Source organism: Lithobates pipiens, unplaced genomic scaffold, assembly GCF_037356315.1.
Source record: "Lithobates pipiens isolate NorthernLeopardFrog02 unplaced genomic scaffold, aLitPip1_a1.2 Scaffold_23, whole genome shotgun sequence".
Lineage (NCBI taxonomy): Eukaryota > Metazoa > Chordata > Amphibia > Anura > Ranidae > Lithobates > Lithobates pipiens.
Genome location: NW_027507785.1, coordinates 282,741,776 through 282,768,100, shown reverse-complemented (window position 1 = coordinate 282,768,100; position 26,325 = coordinate 282,741,776). Strand labels below are relative to the sequence as shown.

At 41.8% G+C, this 26,325-nt stretch overlaps 1 protein-coding gene across 2 annotated transcripts in view; it reads right to left on the bottom strand.

Moving 5' to 3' along the window:
* FAF1 (Fas associated factor 1) overlaps positions 1 to 26,325 on the bottom strand; it is a 440,039-nt gene that overhangs the window by 114,121 nt on the left and 299,593 nt on the right. For both annotated transcript variants that reach the window (XM_077450266.1, XM_077450265.1), the window contains exon 13: positions 6,581 to 6,735. In XM_077450266.1, coding sequence (XP_077306392.1) covers positions 6,581 to 6,735 — 155 coding nt within the window. The remainder of the gene's footprint in view (positions 1 to 6,580; positions 6,736 to 26,325) is intronic.

Genomic DNA, 26,325 nt, shown 5'->3' with positions numbered 1-26,325 from the left:
AACATGTCAGGAAGTGACATCAGAGGCTAACCCTGGACCCAGAAATGCCCATTCTGCCATTTTGAGTATCGGAAGTTTGCATTTATTTATTCGTGTGAGCAGTTTTTGTGGTAAAGCGGGTGATTTCTGCATGTCCTATAGATTATTTAACAGTTAGAAGGCTGTGTACTAAGGGGACCGGAGGAGAGACATCTAAGAAGATTGCTGGATGTGATAACACCCAATCCTGTGCGTTAGAGGATGAGTTTGGTAAGGTGTGTAATACAAAGGGGGGCAGTGCATGGTGGCCTGGGGGCTTGGACTGATGTATTGGTGGATTGACAGTTTTGCACTTTATGGAACATGGTATAACCACTTGCCGTCAGCGCGGCTGGCTAGTTCTGTGAGGCCATCATATGACGAACTCTTCTGATCGTGCCCACTGTGGGGTGTGGGCGGTGCACTTTGTGATCAGTGTCCGGAGGACACTGCTGATCACAGATTGAGGTAAAGAGCCAATCAGCATCTCTTTACCACATGATCAGCTGTGTCCAATCGCAGCTGATCATGGATGTAAACAGAAGCCAGTTATCGGCAGAGAGCCGATTACCGGCTTCTGTAAAAGGGACATGTACACCGATTATCAGTGTCCTGATTATCAGTGCAGTCCAAACAGTGTCCACTGGTAACACCAATCAGTGCCCATCAGTGCCGCCTCATCAGTGTAGCCTATCGGTGCCCATCAGTAATGCCTCATCAGTGCACATCAGTGAAGGCGAAAAATGACATTTGCTAATTTTTAAACAAATTATGAAAACTTTTTTTTTTTTTTTTTACAATTTTTGTCATTTATTCATTTCTTTGGCAAAAAATAAACCCAGTGGTGAGAAAGTACCACCAAAAGAGAGCTCTATTTGTGTAGGAAGAAAAAAAAAAGGATAAAAAAATGTGTTTGTGTACAGTGCTGTATGGCCGCCCAATTGTCATTCAAATTGCGACAGTGCTGGAAGCTGAAAATTGGCCTGGGCAGGAAGAGGGTAAAGTGCCCAGTAGGCAAGTGGTTAATGTGAGCACAATTTATTAAGTGTTATTAGATGTGGTCATAATACACTATTTAGTATCTTTTTTATTTTTTATTGAGTGACACTAAGTAGTGGGACCGAGGACGTGGATTTTAAGAGTGATATGCATTTTAAAGTGGATGTTTGGAAAGGAGTTAAACAGGTGGGGTGAGAAATCACGTATCGCTGGTGATAGTCACATATATTTTGTCATGCACACAAGAATATAGTATCTTTATGATAAGGTTTCAATAAATTGCTACACTATAGGAGTTTTTTTATTTTTACGGTATACGTTTGTAGCCGGTAGCAGACTACAGCTATCTGACTTTGCAGACTTGCCTTCTGCCATCCCAGACTGTTTCTGTATCCCCCTAGTGCTGGGCTAAGATTACAGACATTACACTTCTGAGCCTAGAGGAAAGCATTGTGGGAACTGTAGTCTCCTGAGCAGATATCGCTTAACTGCAGAACTGACCATGGACTACATCTGCTCCAAGGGAGAATTATGGGAGAGACTATAAAGTGATCTGCTGGGCAGGCCCACGGCTCTCTTGCTTCCCGGGTCCCATCACGTTAGCACCATCTCGCTGTTGTGTGTGAGAAGACCGCGGCCTTCCATGCGGTAACACAGCCTTACAGCTCCAGTGTATCAGGGGTGCCCCTGCAGCATCACTGAATGCATCCGAGTCGAAAGGCCCACTGATCCAGCAGACCGATCGCCATCTCTGCCCACATGCAGTAAGGAGAATAGTTTGATCAACCATCAGGAGGTTACTAAAAGTTCTTAGGACTGGTGAGAGGGCACAAAAATCCAGTTACCAGCTAATATCACCCTCTGAACACTGTGCACAGACAACCTTTATCTGGATTGCCTAAAGGACTGCTATAAGTCAGAACCAGCTGTCTTCATTTCCATCACTGTGTCACACTAAGGAATTCTTGTTTCTTTGAGCTTCAACTGCCGGTGAAAATAAATCGCAAGGCCTTGAACATTGAACATTGCTATTTTATTGCTCTTAAAGGGGACACATTACTGGTATCTATATTACTTTATCTCTCATTAGGATTAAAGGTATTATAGGCGGGCCTGGGGCTCTCTTTAAGCAGAAGTATTCTCTAAACCAACCAATAGCTTTCTTAAGGAATTAATCCGCTGTTTGTTACTGTGTACATTGGTATCATTTACTTGTCATTTCTAACTGTCATTTGACCGTTTTAAGAACTATTTCAACCTAGCCTTGGCTGTTTAACCAGGATTTGGTTTACAAATCCTCCTTATAAGTCTCTTCTCTTGATTAAGTAGAACAGAGAGCTAAAACTATCTGCATTGTGTCTGTGTGTTATTTAAATGTATACACAATATGTCTGAACCTAGAGTGTCAGGGGGGCTGGAAAGTTCACAGGGTCAAATCTGCACAGAAGAAAAAGCAATTCCAAGCAACCCCTAGGGGGCAGGGCTACACATTCATGATGAGATGAAGATTCTTGTGGAACATGTGGAAATATTGAAGTGAGAGGATTATTGGAGGCAAAAAGACAACACAGACAGTTGTGTTGTAAGCTTTATTGGACCCAGTTTGACGTATGTGGGTGAGAATATGTCTGGGGAAGTGATGTGGCTGGAGGATATTCACCTTTGATAACCAATTTATTCCTGAAGTACTGGACATGTGGATTTCATTATTAGCACTGCTGCCATTTTACAATTCCAGGTATGCTGCATAGTATGTCCCCCACCGTTCACTGTGGTTCCAATTGCCGATTGCTACATAACTGCAAGAAACAGTGGGTAGTTGGAAAAACTAGTGAATGGCAGGGAACACACACTATCCAACATACCTGTGTATGGTATATAACATTGGTAGCAATATCTCTGGAAGCATACAGAAATGTGATTCATAACGCATTTGGCAGGTTATTAGGATTAGGAGTGGCCAGCTTTTACCCTTTTCACCAAGGTGACAGAGTTGTTTGAAAGTTCAACAGATTTTGCTTTCGTAACAAAATGACAAAAAAATGTTTTACAACAGTCAAGGCTGTGGGGCAGAACGGGGACCAGTAATTGGAACATCTAATGACTGGAGTATGCGAAAGATATATAAACTCACACTGGGATGCAACTTGCCAGTGAAATTTTCAATATTGAAATAGTTTTTTTTTTTTTAAAACCTACCTACTAGGTCAATGTATGCCTCTAAATCTTAATTGATACCAGTATCCTTATTTTCTAAATGGTCCTCAAGAACCTTCAAAAATGTAGGTCAGCAGTGTTAATTTTGACATCAAATTTCGATTTAGTTTGAGTTGCATTTCAGTCATCTGAATTGTTTTAGTTGTATTTAATCGCCTAAAATCTCCAGTACCATAAACAAACACTAAAATTGCTTTATGACCACTGTTAAAGGGATTGTAAAGTGATTAAAAAAAAAAAAAAAAAAAAAAAACAACAAACATGTTATACTTACCTCCACTGTGCAGCTCGTTTTGCACAGCGTGGCCCCGAACCTGCTCTTCTGGGGTCCCTCGGCGGCTGTCTCGGCTTCCTCCCGCAGGTGCTTCCCACATTCATGCGAGCTCCCTCGCATGGTGAGAAGCATCTGCGGGCACGCTCCCGTGATACAGCCGTCAGCAATAGCCGCTCGCTGTATCACACGGCCCCGCCCCCCCGCGTCAGTGGATGTGATTGACAGCAGCGCGAGCCAATGGCTGCGCTGCTTTCCATCCATCCACTCCAGCCAATCAGCGGCCAGGCTGAATGGTGGAAAGGACGTCGGGGGACGAGCGTTTGGACTTTCGAGGGGTGAGGCAAGTAAAACGGGGGGGCTGGGGGCGCAGGCACTGTCAGATGTTTTTTCACCTTAATGCATTAAGGTGAAAAAAATTTACCTTTACAACCCCTTTAACTTTGACATCACATTTTGATTTAGTTTTAGTCATAGTGTTTTGAGTTTTAGTCATATTTTAGTAATCTTAATTGAAACTGAATTTTATTTTCATTTAATTTTTAGCACTGAAAAGTTGCAGCTGACGAAAACTATGACAAAAATATTTTCACCGACAAAATGAACACTGCAGATCAGGTATTTTCAAGCTTCCAGCAAAGGAACTTGCCATTGTCAAAGGGAAAGAGTACAGCACAGAATCATGCGACATGAGGTCAATTATCAACCCAGAGGAAATGTAACAAGCTAACTGCTATTGTAAATCATATATAACTCAGGATAAATATTGGAAGGTCCTGTTAACTTAGCGGTTGGCGAGGTTTTCCCTAAACAGCATTATAAGGTCTCTTATTTCATTAGTCACCATGTCCAATTTACACATTGGAAAAGCTTAAAAGGATGGTGTAGACGGGTACAAGCCAACTGTGTACTAAACTAACTAAGGCTGGCCATAGACAGGAATCCTGTAATAGAAAGGTGGAGAGACATCTGTATGTCCTCAAACAGTGCAGTAGTATTTAGCACATATCATGCAACTCACTGTCCATTCTCCTCATCACTCACCAGTGATAAGAGGGAATATTGGCTCTATTATGCAAGAATATTCCAGTATTATGGAAAAACTCACCAAGGTTTTGCTGGTAAAATGTTGTTGGACTCGGACAACTAATCAAGCATGGGGCTGCACCTGCTTATCCCATGCAACAATGACAGCTGCAATTTGATTGGCTACTACAAGCAACTGACATTTTTCTTCCTCCAACCTTTAGAAATTATCACCAGTCAGAAGGAAGAATTGTGTCCTACAGCGTACTGTGCCGAATCCTCTGAGAAATGACATCCAGAGTGAACAGCTGTGGCCAGGATGAGAGGGTCTGCTCTTGGTGAAAGCACACCGCAGGTATCTGTCTAACCGGTAAATGCCTATTACCATTGTATCCAAGTTCTGCTACTTAATAAACTCCTTGGGTAAAAACATGACAAAGCAATTACGTGGCCACTGATGGTCGCTCATAGAAATCCTTGTAAAGCAAGCCTTTTCTCCTAATGAAACTACACTGCAATTTTCCTTATTGTAAAAGAAAAGAGACCTAACAAATCAAACAGGGAGCATGACAAAGAAACAGCGGGCTTCCTTCTGAATTGAGCCACTACAGATGGTTCTGGAACTGCCAGGAGTTATGGATAAAAGGCTTGGGGGACTTCTGTGGTGATGGTTAATGTTCAGAGTAGTATAGGGGAGTTTACCGAACAAAGTATGGAGTTCAGTTCAGAAGAAAGGGCCCCTGAGTTTCATTCTAAGGAATGTTTTCCTTCCTTTTCAAATTTCTACTCAATGTTAAGAAGCAAAGCACTGCTCAGCTTTTCTTTACTGCTATACAGGACAATATGGTCCACCATAAACTAGAGAAGAGATACAATTCTAGATGTTCAGTACAGGGATGATAAATTAAGCAGGGCATGTGCAATATATGAAGCTAATTTAGTAACATTTTGCTAAATATAAAATTAAAGAGCCAGTCAAAGGATGGACAACACTTTGAGAGATCTAATGTCTCCCCTACCCTCCGAAGCAGCTGATCAAACCAAGATCATTTTGATCAGCTGCATTACTAGCCAGTACTGGAAGGTAAACAAAAGTTTGGAAGCAGAGTGACAAAATCCTTGTCACTTCTGGATTCATAGAACATAGAGATGAGTGGGGAACTTAAGTTCCCCAATTTGTCTCTATGGTCAGCCGGCATTAACGCTGGTAGCGGCCCCTGTTTCAGGGCTGGGCTCAACCCTTCCTTCTAAGAGCCGCTCAGCTGTCGGCTAATTGCCAGCTCCCATCTCTCCATAGTTACTCAGCTGTTGATGATATCCTGCTTGTCAGTCCTGCCCAGTGGATCTCTGCCTTCGCCTTGGTCAACATCACAGAGACATTCTCCTGCATTCCTGTTTAAAGACTTGCTTTGCTGACATCCCTTCTAGCTCCAGATCATGCTTGCTGTTCCACTACATTGATCCCGGACTTCTGGCTTGATTTAACTGTACTTCTGTTTGTCTGATTTTATGGTTTCTGACACCTGGGCTGTAATGTGAGTATTAAATTTTAGACTATAAGCTCTAATGCCCCGTACACACGACCAGACTTTTCAACATCAAAAGTCTGACGGAATGACTCCGCCAGACTATTCGAACGTGTGTGGGCTGCAGCGGACTTTTGATTTGCAAAAGTCTGACAGACTTTAGAAATGGAACATGCTAGGGCAGCTATTGGCTACTGGCTATGAACTTCCTTATTCTAGTCCAGTCATACGTCATCACGTTCGAATCCGTCGGACTTTGGTGTGACTGTGTGTGGCCAAGTCCGTTCATTCGGAAAGTCCGTCAGAACTCCGTCAAAAGTCTGCCGGACTTAAGTCCTGTCATGTGTACGCGGCATAACAAGCAGGGGCCTCGGATTCCTCCCGTATTGAACCTGTACAGTTTGCCCTAATGTTGTAAAGCACTGCGTAAACTCTTGTCGCTATATAAATCCTGTATAATAATAACTAAATATTACAGATTTTGGCATGTTACTTACTACATTTTTATTCTTCCTTGACTTACCGAGCTCTGTTAGCCTCTCTGGTCATGTCCCAGGCCCATGTGATGAAGTTCTGACTCAGATATGAGACAATGGATTCTGCACAAAGCATCTGGGAGCAGAAGACATTGGCAAGGACACTCTCGTCGTGGTGGAGGTAGATGGCAAGAAGTTTTCTCTGAGGGGAAAAGGAAGAAGAAACATGATATTACCGATAGGACTCTGAATTGCATTTATAATACAGGCTACCAAGGAGCAGCACACATACATACAAAAAAATGTAATATTTCAGTTTCCCATCTGTCAACTTTGGTACTTTCACATAAAAGGGCAAGGTGAACTGCTTTGGTTTCTGCGTTGGGATAATCCAGTAGTGTGTCCTAACAAAGGCTATAAAGAATGACCAATTACACCATCCCAAATGTGGCCACCACACTATGTGAGGTAAATGCCCAGAAATACATAGAAATCCAAACCTAAGGCTTAGAGGCACTCACGGGTCTTTCAGCAGAGCTAAATCAAAGCAACAGCATTTTATGGTCAATGTTTTGATGGACCCAAGTCCAGTCTTCAGTAAGGTGATGAATTGAGGTCTATCTAAACACCAATAATAAAATGATGTTGCTTTGATTATCTTCTCCACAAGAATAACCAATTCATACCTAGTAACAGATATTGTAGAACCTTAACAAAATAGCAGTGACAAAAAAAAATCCTCAAGATCGTCACTAGAGATCTTGGAAATCTCTATAGCCAGTTAACATTGGCAGTCACAACTTATGAAGATCTTATGAGGGGGATTTTCTCTCCTGCTAAGACTGTAAAATATTTAACAATATAGTGCGAGCCTGCCCTGTGCTTTTTCATAAGTCCATCCCTTACAAAAATATTCATTTTGTGTGGACAGATCTTTGAAGAATTTATCGCTTGACCAGCAGAAAAGGAAATAATTAAAACCTCTAAAGCAGAGGAAAAAAAAAAAAAGACAGCTCTTATTAAACTGCTGAAATGCAATTTCCATATGAGGTACAATAAGCAATATAAACAGTATGTATCAAGTGAAAACTGACCGGATAATCCATACATAAACTTACATTCCGCATTACTCAGAGTAAATTTTTTTTCAATGGAAGTCTATATTACTAGAGTTCTATATTTGCACTTATCACTTTACCAAGCATTCAAAAAAATGAAATTAGGGAAAACTACAGCACAAAGTGGAACCTTGCACACAGTCTACCTAGCCTTGGCATTTGAGGATCTCAGCAGAGTCATACTGTTCAAAGATGTGTTGGTGTGCAATAACATTAAATTCCTCCCTTCCAGACCACGGGTATCAGTTTGAGGACATCTATGTATTGTTAATACAACTGCAATAGCTGATCATCAAGACAAGCCCAACAAAGCACAGGCACTTTTGCTACACAATGGGAATTACAGTATAATAGTGGAGAAATCTTTTTTGGAAGGATTTTTAACGGAATTATTGGTAAAAATAAAAGAGCACACGTGTTTTGGGGGTTGCGACACTCCCTCCTATATTTTGTGAGATTTCAAAAATGACTGGACTCCTATAGTAGAATTCTATAATAGTTACTGTAATAAATGTTCACTTTTGGGTTTAACACTGCATTAAATATTAGCTTTACCGGTATTACTGTTTTTTTTTTTATTATTAAAATTGGATATTTCCCATTTTCTATCATGCTAAGTATGTACAGAGCAGATTAGGAGAAAAAAAAAGAAGTGAAGAATGGAGAAATGCAGTGTTATCTGGTACTGAACGTAAAGATCAAGCAGCCTGTAAAGGTAAAGCGTAATCAATTACAGCTGGCCCCTTGACAACATAGGTTCAGGAACAAATGCTCCCTCTAAATGCTCTGTATTTGTTCCCTAGTATCATGCTATAACACATGCTCTCTGGATGCTTAACACTGCCTCCTGGCTCCTAGTTTCAACTGATTGGTTCCCAAGTAATGCATGAATTTGTGCTACAGCTTCCCATTAATTAAAACTCCCATGTATAGGTACCATAACACAGGGAAAAGATCAAGCGAGGTCTCCATCATCCGTTCTGCATTTCAAAGTGCAACTTCCATGCAATATCCTAAGTTACTGTGCTAGAATCTGGCTCATTCTAAGTAGAGAGGGGTAAGGGGCTGTTTACACAGTGATTAAGCCCTTAGAATAAGCTCCCGACTCCTGCGGTGAGAGCCCAACAATTATTCATCTGGACCAATTCACAAAGCTGGGGAATATTAAACCCCCATGCTGAGAGGACAGGCGAATGCAGGCTGGTGAAGAGGGCACAAACTCCTTGAAAACCTCTTGTACGGCCTTCATTATTTTCCCCTGCAAAGAAATCTTAGGAAAGTGTTTAGTTAGAGAAAAACCCACATTGACCTTGCTCTAAACCTTTTAATCTGTCCTTTGTCACGGTCCCGCTTTGTGTTTGGGGGCTGGCATTTGTAACACCCCTCCCCACACTCTTTTCTCCTCAGGATCAAGAAAAAAGTAAAATAAATACAAAATAAAAGTGTAAAGAAAAAGAAAGAAAACCTGCAAAGAATACATTCAATATGTCACAATATGAGGTGTGGAATATGACGTATGGTATAAAGGAATATAAACAGATCACAGACCTGTTGAGATGAATAAAAAAATAAAAACACAGTAAGATAAGCTAATGCGCAGCCTGAGACACATCACCTTCACTATATCATGGTGGTCGACACCTCCGCTATATATCACAGACTAGGCATAAGGTTATGTGAGGTCTGCTAAAACAAAAGGATGAGCCAATTTGAACTCTGATTTGTTATATGTAGAAGTTTGGGGAAGAGAATGACTAAATCACCACTATGAGATCAAAGACCAGCAGTTTCTCATAATGGTATTATCAATATTACTTTCAAATAAACCTAAACTGAAGGACCTCAAACAGTAGGTTCAACTTTTTTTTAAAGCTCAAGTGTCAGTTGACTTTCAACCTCTAATCTGCCTACTCAATGTTCAAGTAATTAGTTAAATAAGGCCTAACGCTAATTTTCAGTCCTTCGAGACAGTAGAATGGATGAGGTGAGGTGGGGGTGTGCTATTTAAACTATAGGTCCACTTAAAAGAATTATTTCATGATAGAACATATGAGCTGAGTTTTTGAAGGTGCAAGTTCGGTCATCCTTAATCTTCTTTTGTTACTTGGAAAGTTAATAACCTGAACCAGGTGTGTGAACTCCAGGTGTTACCACCAAGTGAGCAATACCCCATATTTCTATTCTGACAAATGTGTGTAGACAAATGTATTGTTACCCTTCCAAGAAAAAAACGAATCCACAATTTACTCTGAAATAATTTGAAACTGGCAAAAGTAATTGGCACCCATCATTGTTTATTCCATTTGGACTAAAACTCAGACTTGGCTTTTACATATTTTAAATAATAAAACAAATAAAAATGGTGCTGACAAAATTGAGGAAACCCGTAACGTAACAATTTGTTGCACAGCCTTTAGAGGCAATCACTGCATACAAAGATTTCTGCAGCTCTCAATGAGATTTCTGCATCTGCCAACAGACAGTTTGGCCCACTCTTCTTAAATTGCTCATGCTATCACAGGTTTGATGGGTGCCTTTTCTAAACTGTATGGTTCAGCTCTGGGCTCACAGAGGGCCACGGAAGTACAGTTCACCGTTTTGTCCTTAGCCTTTCTTGGGTTCTTTTAGCTTTCTGTTTTGGGTCATCCTGTTGGTGGACCCACAACCTGCAACTGAGACAGAGTTTTACGACACCGAGCAGTAAGTTACAATCCTGAATTTTATGACAGCTTCTAAATTTAATTGTGTCTGCACAGAATTAGAGTATCTTGTGCCCGATGGAGCAAAGAAAAAACAAAAAAACACCCCAAAGCAAAACCAAAGCCTCCTCCATGTTTCACAGTACAAGTACAGTGTCCTTTTCTTAGAAACACTTAATTTTTTTCATCTGTGAACATAGAGCTAATGTCACTTGACAAAAGCTCCAGTATTGTCCCATCTGTCCAAAGGACATTCTCCCATAAGCATTGTGGCATGCCATATGCATTTTAAAAAAATCCAGTCTGACTTATTTTTTTAATTTTCTTTCAACATTGTCATTCTTCTAGGTCTTCTTCCTTTGAGTCAACTGGTCATTCAAAAAATGTTGAATGGTGTGATCAGACACTGCTGTACGTTGTCCATGGGGTTCAGCTTATATTTGGAAGTTTTTCTTCACTCTTTGTCTACCATTTTCATTATCCCTCTGTTCAATCTAGGGTCAATATTCCTCTTGCATCCACATCCAGGGAAGTTGCTACACTCCCATAGACCTTAAACTTCCTAATATTTTGCAACTATGGTCACAGGAACATCAAGGTACTTAGAGATGTTCTTGTAGTCTTTATCTTTGGAATGCCAATATTCTTTCTGATCTTAAACAACTCTCTCATTTGCTTTTTTATGTTCAGTGTGGTGTGCTCAATTACACCAAACTGAGGAGTGACTAATATTTTTAATTTAAACAAGCTGACTGGCTGGTTGCAAGATTGGAGATGTGAGTGATACTAATAACACTAATAATGTCTGAAATATCAGATTCATTTATCTAAATTCTTTTCTAGGGGTATCAAAAATCTGTCCAGGCAATTTTAGAATATTTCTGCACAATAAGCAACTATTTTTCTCTCTTCAAATTTTCTTTGCTTTACTCGATGACATACCAAAAGCATGCAGGTATACATGGGACAGTTTCTTTAAATTTCACCACTTTTCAGGAGGAATGAAGCACAGATTTAATGAGTTAAAGGTGGTGACTCATAGTCATCAGCTCATGAAACACTCAGAACCAAGTGATCAGCTCAGCAGTCTTTGATCGCTCAGTTCTCAGTCTTAGAGCTGGCGGGAGACAGATTCAGCACCGGACTGATGTTGCATCCACCTAGGTAAGTATGATTTTTGAAATAAACAAAAAAAAAATCATACCTCCTTTTAAAAAGGTACCTACAAATGCATGTATGACTGTATGCCCTTTAACCACTACAACCCTGGAAGATGTTAACCCCTTCCTGACCAGGGAACTTTTTACAATTTGGGTCTGCCTCGCTTTAACTGACAATTAGTGTCCTTTTTTCCCACAAATAGAGCTTTCTTTTGGTGGTATTTGATCACCTCTGCGGTTTTTATTTTTTGCGCTATAACCAAAAAAAAAGAGCAACAATTAAAAAACAAAACAATATTTTTTTACTTTTTGCTATAACAAATAATCCCAAATATGTTTTTAAAAAACAAAATTCTTCAACATTTTAGGCCAATATATAGTCAACATATTTTTAGTAAAAAAAAAAATTGCAATAAGCGTATATTGATTGGTTTGAGCAGAAGTCTGCAAACTATGGGAAAGATTTATGGCATTTATTTTTTATTTTTACTAGTAATGGCGATGATCTGTGATTTTTAGCAGTACTGCGACATTCAGATCGGAAACTTGACACCTTTTTGGGACCATTGACATTTATACAGCGATCAGAGCAATGCAATGATTACTGTGTAAATGTCACTGTTAGGGAAGGGGTTAACACTAGGGGGCATTCAAGGGGTTAAATGCATTCCCTAGTTAGTGTTTCTAACTGTATGGGAATAGAACTTGACTGGGGGGAGGAGAAATATCCTCGTTCCTACTTAGTAGGAATGAACGATATGTCTCCTCTCACTTGACAGAACAGGGATTTGTGTGTTTACACACAAATCCCCAAGCTGGCTCTCTTGCATGTGATAGTGGGTGTCTGGCGACGATCACGCCTGCCGGCCACTCGCATCGGGTCCCCGCCATGCCAGAGGGCACCTGCCTCCAGTGGCTCCTAAAGGGAACAATATACCCATTCATTGTTTTGTGCGGCCATGCCACTCTGCTGACCTATATCAGCACGAGCCTGTTGGCAAGTGGTTAAAATGTAGAGTCATATCTGGCACAATTCATACTGTGATACAAAATTGTGAATCAATTATGTAAATATTTTTACAGTTCTTCCTTTGCGCTCATTAAAAAAGGCTTAGATTTGGCTTCCTTCATTGGAGAAATATTGCATCCTTGGGCAGATTCTGTAGACATCTGGTAACTGGACCAGAAGACTCACATGAAAACGAGGAAAATAGTAAACCATTTTCATTTTAAAAACTAGTACTTCATTAATGCAAAGGCAGTGCTAAACAATAAGGTACACATTTCCTGAAGTTTAAAGTGGAAGTAAACTCCCCTATCGTTTTCAGCCAAGGAAGCTGCCATCTTTGCCTCTGTTTAATCTTCAACTGCTATGGTGCTGCACATGTGATTCATTATGACACCAGCCATTGGATGGTTTGATAGTTTGGCTGAGAGCACAGCCAATGTGCAGTTAACATTCCCGGCATGCCCTTTTTTTTTTTTAACTGTTTAACTCCATGGGTTTACTTCCACTTTAAGGCTGAACTGGGTTTTTGCTGTTTGCCTTCCTGTTGATAAGAATTTCTCCTCCTGTCCCATTGATCCCCTGAAACAAAGACAGAATATAAGGGGATCTATCTCCAGTAGGAACAAGTATATTTAATTGCCCCTTTTCCGATTCAATGGGCAAAGTGACAGAATCTCCCCTTGAGGTTAAGGCTGAGGTTAAATGTCTAAAAACCAGCTTTAAATGAGAAATAAACGAAATGCTAAATGAAGTAGTTCCAAAACAGACGTAAAAATGTATTCGTGCACAAAGTTTTGGTGCCAAAGCTCAAAACAAGTTCACAGGTTAAAAAAAATTTGATTTATGCAGATATTTAGGCATTGGCACAGAAATTCTAATACATTTTTTTCATAATCACATTATGTATTCATATTATTCAACCGTGGAAAACATAATTGGTACAGTTAATTGGCTTGATCTGAAATGACTGTGACTGAGGTGTAATAGGGTCTTTCCAACCAAGACTGGAGATCAGCGCTTTCCATGGCCAAATGCAACACATATACGTAAGCCCCCCTAAAGACCACCATGAGTCGTCCTCAACTATATGTTTATACATTCCACAGTCATCAAGCTCGTCCTAATCCTTGCAGTTGGTGAATGTGCAGTGACATATAGTATCAAATTATCCTTCAAAATCTTAGTAGGCTTTAACTACTAGACCACCCCAGTACATGACCTAATGCAGTCAGTCCAAAACATCCTCAAGATGTGTTTTACATGACTTCTAGCAGTAAATCCACAGTGTGTTTGATCTTTTAATCCCAGTCCTATTTTTTCTAGTAATTTCATTCGTTTTGCAGTTATTAAATCAGCCAGGGATACCCTGCAAGAGTTGTTAGGTTCAATGTAACTGGGATTTCCATCAACATAAAACAAGCTTACGATATCAAAATCTCACATACTGAATGAGAGGACTGACAATTAAGACCAACACAGCAAATAGTTTGTCAGAAGATCTGACTTTCTCCCTTGAAGAATTGCTGTATCAACTAACCAGACTAAATCTACAAGATTAATTTGACCTGGAAACCTGACGAGACTTTACTATGAAAACCTGAAACCTATTTTGGCTTAGTTTGGAAGTCTCTTGCTTAACCACTTAATAACCGGCCTATAGCCGATTAACGGCTATAGGTCGGTTTGCTATCTCTGAGAGGCCGTTAATTAACGGCCTCCCGGAGAATCGTTCGTGCGCGCCCCCTGGGGCGCGCACGCCGGAACATCCGTGCTCGCCGAGTTCACGGGACCCGGCGCAACACGGATCGCGGTAAAGGACCAATGGCAGCGGTCCTTTACCACGTGATCGCTCCGTCCAATGACGGAGCGATCACAAATGTAAACAATTCGGCTTGCCGGGTCAAGCTAAGGTCATCAGTCTCCTCTCCTCACACCGATGCAGCGTGAGAGGAGAGGAGAACATTCCAGTGAAAATAAAAAATAACCGTGAGTGCCCAGCAGTGCCCAGCAGTGCCCAAATAGTGCCACAACAGTGCCAGAACAGTGCCAGACCAGTGCCAGACCAGTGCCATCTATCACCTGTGCCACATCTGTGCCACCTGTGCGACCTGTGCCACCTTTGCCACCTCTGTGCCACCTCTGTGCCACCTCTGTGCCAGCAGAGCCACCCCAGTGCCACCCCAGTGCATACCAGTGCCACTACAGTGCATACCAGTGCCATACCAGTGCCACACCAGTGCCACACCAGTGCCACCTGTGCCCATCAGTGCCACCTGTGCCCATCAGTGCCACCTGTGCCCATCAGTGCCATCTGTGCCCATCAGTGCTCATCTGCGCCACTGCAGTGCCACATCAGTGCCGTCTGTGCCCACCAGTGCCGCCTGTGCCCACCAGTGCCGCCTGTGCCCACCAGTGCCGCCTGTGCCCACCAGTGCCGCCTGTGCCCACCAGTGCCATCTGTGTGCTAATCAGTGCCACCAGAGCCACACCAGTGCCACCAAAGTCACTATAGTGCCCATCAGTGCCACCTGTGCCCATCAGTGCCACCTGCGCCCATCAGTGCCACCTGCGCCCATCAGTGCCACCTGCGCCCATCAGTGCCACCTGTGCCACTGCAGTGCCCCATCAGTGCCGCCTGTGTCCATCAGTGCCGCCTGTGTCCATCAGTGGCGCCTGTGTCCATCAGTGCCCACCTGTGCCCATCAGTGCCCACCTGGGTGTTAGCTTTCCAAAATGGGGTCACTTTGTGGGCGTTTCTATTGTCCTGGTGCTCCAGGGCCTTCATAAGTGTAATAGGTGGTTGAGGTATTAGATGTGTAATTTATGCTCCTAGAACGCCTGAAGTTGCTACTTCAATGTTGGACTTGTGTATGTGGCCAGGCTGTGTAAAAGTCTAACACATGTGGTATCACCGTACTCAGGAGGAGCAGCAGAATGTATTTTGGGGTTTCATTTGTGGAATGTATATGCCGTGTGAGAGAAATAGCCTGGTAAAATGACAATTTGGTGTGAAAAAAAATTAAAATAAAAAAAATCTTTATTTTGCAAAGAATTGTGGGAAAAAATTACAACTTCAAAAAACTAACCGTGCCACGTACTAAATACCTTGGAATGTCTACTTTCCAAAAAGGGGTCATTTGGGGGTTTTTTGTACATTACTGGCTTGTTAGGGTCTCCAGAAATGAGATAGACTGTCAGTACATCAGCTGTGATCAAATTGATACATTTTCAGTGATTGGCACCATAGCTTGTAGACCCTATAACTTTCACGCAGAATAAATAATATCCACTAATTTGGGTTATTTTTACTAAAGACATTTAGCAGTATACATTTTTGGCCAAATTTATGAAGAAAAATTACTTATTTGCAAAAAATTTTAATAGAAATGAAGAAAAATGCTTTTTTTTACAAAATTTTCGGTATTTTTTCATTAATAGCACAAAAAATAAAAAACGCAGAGGTGATCAAATACCACCAAAAGAAAGCTCTATTTGTGGGAAAAAAAGGACGAAAATTTCAGATGGGTACAGTGTTGCATGACCGAGTAATTGTCATTCAAATTGTGAGAGCACTGAAAGCTGAAAATTGGTCTGGTTATTAAGGGTGTTTAAGTGCCCAGTGGTCAAGTGGTTAAATGCCTATGCCCTTCAAGAGATTTTTTTTTCTTTACTGATTTTTTACATAAACAATGTCAATTTGTTAGTACATCGAGTGGCCTATCGCAGTCCCGCTAAAAATCGCTGATCACCTCCATTACCAGAAAAAACAATAATAATAATTTTAAAAAAATTACGTCCATAAAGCTATGCCATAGTTTGCAGATGCTATAACTTTTTTGTAGATTCTATAACTTATAGTAGAAAGTAAAAAATATATATTTTTTCAAAATTGTTGGTCTTTGTTTATAGCACAAAAAGTAAAAACCGCAGAGGATCAAATATCACCAAAAGAAAGCTCTTATTGGGGGGGGGGGCGCATTAATTTTATTTGGGAACAGCATTGCACAACTGCAAATTTGTCACTTAAGGCAACACAGTACCGAATCGCAAAAAATGGCCTGGTTATTAAGGTGTAAAACCTTCTGGGGTTGAAGTGGTTAATTGGCTCCTTTCTAAATTGGCCTTACAAAAAAAAAGGTATATATATATATATATATATATATATATATATATATATATATATATATATAAAATGTTAGTGTGTGTGTGTGCGCGTAAAGAGCTGAGTAAATTGTTAACGCCATATAAGTACCTGTAAAAAAATAAAATAAAAAATAAAATAATGGATAAATATGAGATTTTAGGGCTCGAGTTTAAATCTACTTTAACAAAATGTTCTGAAGGACAGAGATCAAGTGTTTTAGCAATAAATGGGCTGTTTATGGTATCGAGAACACTTGTGAATTTTATATCTGTACAGGTAACAGCAGCTTCAAGCGCATGTAAAAAAACGTGAATACATCATACACTTCCTTTCCTGTAGCTTGCAAAAAATACTGGGAGCTGCTGTTGAATCCTCCTGGGCTAAGGAATGGAATGAGTCCTAAAGAGTCCCATCCATGTAAAGATACAGGAAAGAGTAATTCCGCCTGTGCAAAAGAGGACTCTCCGCCTGCAAAGTGGCCCCCAATAAGCAGGACTTGAAGGGGATTTCATTAAATCGGGCCAGAGTGTGATATCGTGAGAAACACGTTATCAAATGGAGTGTTTTACTTAGTGATTAAGTAGATACCAGTTCACCAAGTTCGCCAAATCCCCCCCTAATCCCGGCACTCCAATAAACATTTAATGAGCAGAGCAGTTCAAAAAGGCTGGCGGGGGATTTAAACCTTCAATCTTGTTTTTATTGACTGTGGAAACTCAATTTCGAATGCCGGTTCATCTGCTCTCTGACGATCCTCCAGCATTTGATATTAAACGTTAGATAGAAAAGTGAGAAATTACATGGATAGAAATAGACCTAAGGATACCAAACATGCCTGCTGTGAGATAACTAAGGGCTGAGAAAACAGAGAGGGAAGGAGACTTTCCACAGCTCTGAAGGGTAATTAAAATATATCTTCTTCCCCATGAGGTCATTCTAATTTGCAATCAATATTCTTACAATAGTCTTATCCTTTTGACCCACATTATTAAAATATAAGTTAAAATGTTTCTTTTTTTTTATAGGTAGTGCCGGAACTTGGATACAGAAGTCCCACAAAAATCTCCAGGTAAATACATACAAACGAATACAATGGGTGTAGCATGATTAATATGGCACCACATGGCAAAATGCACATACAAGAAAAAAAAACGAGGGATTGTTAAGGTGATCAGAACCCCTGGAAAGAAATTCACAACATTAATATAAAAGTCTAAATGTTTTATTGTACATAATTCAAATTCCTAAAATAAAAAAAAATAAAAGTGTGCATGATTAATGTCCTCCAAATATACTGCCTCGTCCCCCTCTATCCACCAAGAGAACCTCACCTACCATAACTATAAACAAGATTATACCAATAATTAGGAAAATAAATATGAAATCATTTTATAGAAAGGCTTTTCTGCGATAGTAAAAATGTGGAGGAACATCCAAGGACTGGCGCATTTTGAAAGAGTACAACTCTGCAGTGCTGCCCTTTGGACCTAAAATGGCAGATATACTCCTATTGGGCGGCAGTGAAATAAGAGGAAAAAGAAAGTGGATAGCACCAGAGCCTCCCCCTAAAACAGGGGGGCACCCCAACATAGTAGCTATGTATATGGAACTATATATGGCTTCTTAATAGACAAAAACTATGAGATGTTAAAGTGGCTGTAATCCCTTACACATACCCTGCGAAGGAACTATCATCAAAAGATACACAGAGAGATGAAACAAATCCTCCTACATAAGTACCTGTTTATCTGCAGTCTCCTCTACTCTACAGTCAAAGTGCTGAATTTCTAAGCTTGACTGAGACGTAAAAAAAAAGGGGGGGGGGGGGGGGGGTGGAGAGCTGAACTTTCACTCTGCAGAGCTTAGTGAAGAAAGCTCTGAGAGCTCATTGGAGGGAAGAGACTTAGGCTGCTTTCACACTGGGGCGGGAGCGGCGTCGGCGGTAAAGTGATGCTATTTTTAGCGGCGCTTTACCGTCGTTTTAGCTGCGGTCTGCGGGCGCTAGCGGGGCGGTTTTAACCCCCGCTAGCGGCCGAAAAAGGGTATTGCCGCGGTGTCCCATTGATTTCAACGGGTAGGAGCGGTTTAGGAGCGGTGAATACACCGCTCCTTCACCGCTCCAAAGATGCGGCTAGCAGGACTTTTTTCACCGTCCTGCCAGTGCATTGCTCCAGTGTGAAAGCCCTCCGGCTTTCACACTGGAGTGAAAGGGGCCGGTTTTTTGCAGGCGCTACACAGGCGCTATTTTTAGCGCTGTAACGCCTGAATACCGCCCCAGTGTGAAAGCAGCCTTATTCACACAGGAACAGAGCTGAGGCTCTCAATCTGCTGGAGGTCCCTCCCCGTCACCATTTTTCTATCGGTGTCAGGAAAAGATGTTAGAAGTGATTCATGCCGATAGAGGAATGAAGCATTAGACAGAAATGACACTTATGTACACATGATCGTAATTCTCGTCGGAAAAAGCTCTGATGGTTTTCCCAACGGAATTTGGCTCAAGCTGTCTTGCCTACACACGGTCAAACCAAATTCCGATCGTTTATAACGCGGTGACGTACAACACGTACGATGGGACTAGAAAAAGGAAGTTCAATAGCCACCAGCAGCCAAAAGCTTCTGTCTCGTAGTTGAATCTGAGCATGCGTGATTTTTGGCGTGCCGGAATTGCATACACACGATCGGAATTTCCGATAGAAAGTTTTTCCATCGGGAAAATTGAGAACATGCTAACAATTTTTGGCTGGCAGAAATTTGGACAGCTAAATTCCGATGGAGCATACACACGGTCGAATTTTCCGATGAAAATCTCTCATCTGTCTTTTTCTGGCCGGAATTCCGATCGTGTGTACGCGGCATAAGTGTTTTGGACTGAGACAAGTACACACTATAGAAGGATATGCTTTGTTCATATTTTAAGTCTGAAGTTTACAACCACTTTAATGGCGATTACAAAGAGAGAGAAATGGAGGCAGGAAAAGAAGACATACTCCATTAAATGTCGTGCCACATTTGCCCAAAGAGAGACAATCAGACCCACAAAAATACAAACCGTGTATTATGATCATGTAAAAACTACAAAAGCATTTATCAGTTTACTTAAACCATATTGGGAAGTCAGCTCATGTAATAAACATAAAAAAAAGGGATCTGCTCACAGATCTTAAAGTGGAAGTAAACTCCCCTATCGTTTTTAGCCAAGGAAGCTGCCATCTTTGCCTCTGTTTAACCAGTTGCCGACCGCCGCACGACGATGTACGTCGACAGCATGGCACGGGCAGGCATATGGGCGTACCTGTACGTCCCTGCCTTCCCGCGGGTCGGGGGCCCGATCGGGCCCCCGCCCGGTGCCTGCGGCGGTCGGTTTTCGTCCGGGAGCGATCCGGGACGAGGGGGCGGCCATTCATTCATGGCCACCCCCTCGCGATCGCTCCCGACGAATAGAAATCCCCCGTGACATCACTTCCTCTCCTGTAATGTAAACACAGGAGAGGAAGTGATGTATTCTCTCCTCCGTGTCGGTATTTTTCGTTCCGACATGGAGGAGAGCGGATCGGTGAGTTGCACCAACACTCTACACACACAGTAGAACATGCCAGGCACACTCACACCCCCCCGATCACCCCCCCAATTACCCCTGCCCCCCAGTCACAGTGACACCAATGTCATTTTTTATTTTTTTGCATTGGTGTCATTTGTGACTGTAATAACTGTTAGGGCAGTTAGGGTTAGCCCCCTTTAGTTCTAATGTACCCCCCTAACCCCCCCAATAAAGGTTTAACCCCGTGATCACCCCCCCGTCGCCAGTGTCACTAAGGCTGGGTTCACATTGCAGCGGTTTATGAGAACGAATGTGATTCGCACCGCACTGCAGTGCAAATCACATCCGATCTCTGTGCGATTCGAGTTCAGCCATTCGCCGCACCCGCCGCAAATTCGCACGGGATCCTTTTTTTGGCCCGCAGCAGAATCGGATCGCATGGGTGTTCACACCATGCGATCCGAGTTTGCAGATCGCACTGCGATATGCGAACTGATCTGGGGGTGTCAGTAACATTTCACTGACACTCCCAGAAGTTCGCATAGGGCAGTGTGAACTGCCGCCGGGAGGCATGTGATGCGGGAACCCGCCGCGGATTCGTGGCGTTTCCGCATCGCTCCAGTGTGAACCCAGCCTAATAAGCGATCATTTTTCTGATCGCCGTATTAGTGTCACAGGTGACGCTAGTTAGGCAGGTAGGTATTTAGGTTCGCCGCAGCTTTTTATAGCGCCAGGGACCCCCATATACTACCGCATAAAGCCCCCTGATTGCCCCCTAGTTAACCCTTTCACCAGTGATCACCATATAACTGTTACAGGTGACGCTGGTTGGTTAGTTATTTTTTTATAGTTTCAGGGCACCCGCCATTTATTACCTAATAAAGGTTTAACCCCCTGATCACCCGGCGGGTGTCATTTGTGACTAATAACTGTTAGGGCAGTTAGGGTTAGCCCCCTTTAGTTCTAAGGTACCCCCTAACCCCCCCAATAAAGGTTTAACCCCGTGATCACCCCCCGTCGCCAGTGTCACTAAGGCTGGGTTCACATTGCAGCGGTTTATGAGAACGGATGTGATTCGCACCGCACTGCAGTGCAAATCACATCCGATCTCTGTGCAATTCGAGTTCAGCTATACAGATAGTATGGCTGAATTCGTGACGCACCCGCCGCAAACTCGCACGGGACCCTTTTTTTGGTCCGCAGCAGAATTGGATCGCATGGGTGTTCACACCATGCGATCCAAGTTTGCAGATCGCACTGCGATATGCGAACTGATCTGGGGGTGTCATTAACATTTCACTGACACTCCCAGCAGTTCGCATAGGGCAGTGTGAACTGCCGCCGGGAGGCATGCGATGCGGGAACCCGCCGCGCATTCGTGGCGTTCCCGCATCGCTCCAGTGTGAACCCAGCCTAATAAGCGATCGTTTTTCTGATCACTGTATTAGTGTCACAGGTGACGCTAGTTAGGCAGGTAGGTATTTAGGTTCGCCGCAGCTTTTTATAGCGCCAGGGACCCCCATATACTACCGCATAAAGCCCCCTGATTGCCCCCTAGTTAACCCTTTCACCAGTGATCACCATATAACTGTTACAGGTGACGCTGGTTGGTTAGTTTTTTTTTTATAGTTTCAGGGCACCCGCCATTTATTACCTAGTCTCACTAGTGTACCCCTAAATTTAGGGGTGTCTACTTTCCAAAATGGGGTCATTTGGGGGGGGTTTGTGCCATCTTGGCATTTTATGACCTTCAAAACTGTAACGCCCTTAGAAAGCCTGAAGGCGGTGCTTGGTTTTCGGGGCCCCGTACGCGGCTAGGCTCCCAAAAAGTCCCACATATGTGGTATCCCCGTACTCAGGAGAAGCAGCAGAATTTATTTTGGGGTGTTATTTCACATATGCCCATGGCATGCGTGAGCAATATATCATTTAGTGACAACTTTGTGAAAAAAAAAAAAAAAAAAAAGTTTGTAATTTTCCCGCAACTTGTGGCAAAATATAAAATATTCCATGGACTCAACATGCCTCTCAGCAAATAGCTTGGGGTGTCTACTTTCTAAAATGGGGTCATTTGTGGGGGTTTTGTGCCATCTTGGCATTTTATGGCCTTCAAAACTGTAATAGGTAGTGAGAAGTGAACTCAAAAATTTACGCCCTTAGAAAGCCTGAAGGCGGTGCTTGGTTTTCGGGGCCCCGTACGCGGCTAGGCTCCCAAAAAGTCCCACATATGTGGTATCCCCGTACTCAGGAGAAGCAGCAGAATTTATTTTGGGGTGTCATTTCACATATGCCCATAGCATGTGTGAGCAATATATCATTTAGTGACAACTTTGTGTAAAAAAAAAAAATATTTTTTTTTTGTCATTATTCAATCGCTTGAGGCAAAAAAATAAAATATTCAATGGGCTCAACATGCCTCTTATCAATTTCCTTAGGGGGTCTACTTTCCAAAATGGGGTCATTTGGGGGGGTTTTGTACTGCCCTGCCAATTTAGCACCTCAAGAAATGAGATAGGCAGTCGTAAACTAAAAGCTGCGTAAATTCCAGAAAACGTACCTTAGTTTGTAGATGTGACAACTTTTGCGCAAACCAATAAATATACAATTATTGACTTTTTTTTTACCAAAGACATGTGGCTGAATACATTTTGGCCTAAATGTATGACTAAAATTGAGTTTATTGGATTTTTCTAATAACAAAAAGTAGAAAATATCATTTTTTTCAAAATGTGCGGTCTTTTTACGTTTATATCGCAAAAAATAAAAATCGCAGAGGCAATCAAATACCATCAAAAGAAAGCTCTATTTGTGGGAAGAAAAGGACGCAAATTTTGTTTGGGTACAACATTGCATGACCGCGCAATTACCAGTTAAAGCAGCGCAGTGCCAAAGTGTAAAAAGACCTCTGGTCATTTACCAGCAAAATGGTCCGGTCTGAAAGTGGTTAATCTTCAACTGCTATGGTGCTGCACATGTGATTCGTTATGACACCAGCCATTGGATGGTTTGATAGTTTGGCTGAGAGCCCAGCCAATGTGCAGTTAACATTCCCAGCATGCCTTTTTTTTTTTTTTTAACTGTTTAAATCGATGGGTTTATTTCCACTTTAAGCAACAATGGCGTTATGGGCCTAAGGCCAGATCCTAGAAATACAGAGGCCACCAAATCTCATAAAAAGACTCTGGCACTGAGTAGCAACATCTGCTTACAATATTTGAGATCCTCAATTTTCCAAGAACCTTGCTGGAATGACCATGTAGTCACTCTTTCCAGTGTGAAACTGGTGTGTGTTTATGGAGTGTTTTTACATGATGCAAGGTCTGCTTTAATAGACACAACCCACTAGCATATGGCACCAAATGTAGCACACTATTCCTCTAGCCCACTCACTCGGTTGGTTACCTGGTCATAATGCAGGAGAAGTATTCTAAAACACCCCCTGAGCAGATACAGAAAAAACCTCATGTATCAGTGTTTTGAACTATTTATGTTCGAACCTGCCTTGAAATTTTGAATCTGATCAGTGATGCAAGAAGCAGAAAGTAATAACAGACATTGGGAAGCCAGCATATCCATCCCACATGTAAAGAGTCATGTGAAATCTGTTTGGAATGGCTTACAGAGATCTCAGACTAATTTAAATGTCACTTCGCTTGACTTTAGCTGGCCACGTGTGAAACTCTACAGCAGCCATGGATGGAACACACTATGTAGAGATATAAAAAGTCTACACACCCCTGTTAAAATGTAAGGTTTCTGTGATGTACAAAAATGAGAAAAAGATCAATTATTTCAGAACTCTTTACACCGTTAATATGAACTATAAACTGTACAACTCAGTCGTTAAAAAAAAAAAAAAGTAATCTTTTAGGTGGGGGGGGGGGGGGGGGGGGATGGTAGTAAAAAATGAAAATAATGTGGTTGCATAAGTGTGCACACTCCTCTTATACCTGGAGATGTAGCTCTGTTCAGAATTAAGCAATCACGTTCAAACCCATAGGATAGAATAGAATAGGAGTCAAATAAAGTTCAACTGTTCTAGTAGGTCTTTCCTGATATTTTCTTAGTCGCATCCTACAGCAAAAGCCATGGTCCACAGGGAGCTTCTAAAGCACTAGATTGTTAAAAGGTATCAGTCAGGAGAAGAGTACTAGATATACCATGGAACACAGTGAAGACAGCCATTAAGTGGAAAAAATATGGCACAACAGTGACATTACCAAGAACTAGACGTCCCTCAAAAATTTATTAAAGGACGAGATGAAAACTGGTCATACGTTTATTGCAATTCTTATTACCAAAAATATGTAGAAAAATACATATCGGCATAAACCGAGTACAAAATATTGTGTTTTTTTTCAAAATTTAAGTTTTTTTTTTGTTTATAGCGCAAAAAATAAAAACCACAGAGGCAATCAAATACCACCAAAAGAAAGTTCTATTTGTGGGAAAAAAAGGACGTCAATTTTGTTTGGGTGCGTCATTGCACGACCGCGCATTTGCCAGTTAAAGGGACGCAGTGCCGAATCGCGAAAAAATGGCCCGGTCATTCAGCAGCCAAATCTTCCGGGGCTGAAGTGGTTAAAGGTGGAAAAAGTTCTGAGACGATTTATCTGTGTCTCATTTTTTTACATCACAGAAACCTGACATTTTAACAGGGGTGTGAAGACTTTATATCCACTGTATGTGCTCTGCTTCATGTTTCAGTTTTGTATTTAGAGGTTTACCTCAGAACTTTACCCATAACAACTTGATAAAAAATAATGTTCTTTAGCAAACAACATACATCATACATTTCACATTATTACTGATGCTACCAAAACTAGAGTATGCTATAAATTGCCTCCAGCATTGCTCCAGTTTCTTCTTTCTGGGGCTGCCATTTTGCTGAGGCCCAGAGTCCCTGAGCAGCAGTAAATCCTTATGCTATCAGCAGATCAGCCTCTACATTTTCAGCACCGCCCCGAAAAATGGAGAGCAACTGAGCATGTGCAGAGCAGAGTTAAACAGTGTATTAATGGATTTAAACTATAGGCACTTATTTTTAAAGGTTTTACATAGCCATACCTGCAAAAAGGGCAAGCCTGAAATAATCTAGTAGTACGTAAACATTTTCTAACTAAAGTTCCACTTTAAAATGACCCTTTTCTTTGCCGGGCAAATTAAAAGGGTTACCTTGCTCCTCACTTTCCAGAAGTACACACAAACTTTTCCTTACTCCCACACGACTTTATGCTCCAGGCTGAAAGGCCTAATCTAAGAGCAGGCTTGATCATATCGCACTGTGGTTTCCTGCCCATCTGATGATAATGCATTTTCCATTTTTCAGATGAGACATGAAAAAAAGTGGTACTGATAGATTATCCTGCAATTGATTTGCTCTCAGCACATCTAGCAGAGGGATACATTACATGTATATGACAGATTGTACTTTCTTAAAGTTTGCCAGTTCTGTAATAAAGTATAACAAATACTCTCAATATAACTTTCAAAAACTGAACACACTCTGCAAATCTACCTTAATGTAACTTCTGTAAGAGCCCTTTCACACGGAGGCAGTTTTCAGGCATTTTAGCTCCAGAAATTGCAGCTGTAAAGCTCCTAAAAATGTCCTACCATGCTGTCCGAATGTGAAAGCTCGAGTGCTATCACACTGGGGCGTTGTGCTTGCGGGATGTTAAAAAAAGATCTACAAGCAGCATCTTTGGGGCGGTTTGGGAGCGATGTATACAGCACTCCCAAAATGCCCCTGCCCATTGCAATGAATAGGCAGCGCTTCAGAAGCTGTGCAACACGAGCATTTTCAACCCCTTCTTCGGCAGCTAGTGGGGGTTACAAGCACTACTTAAACAGCGCTAAAGAGCCGCTAAAACGAGCGTCGCTTTAGCGCTAACGCAAGGGCGGCCTCAGTGTGAAAGTGGTCTAAGGTTTTCATTTAAAGTGGTGTTGCCACCAAAAAATAAAAAAGTGTTTAAATTTCTTAAAAAAATAAAAAAAATTTTTTTTACTCACCTCTAAATACCTGTTGCTAGGGGGTCCCCTTGTAGTCGGCCTTCTTCCTTGCCCGGGCTGGTGACATCACTTCCCCTCCGCTCAGGTCCCAGATGACTGTGTGGCATATCAC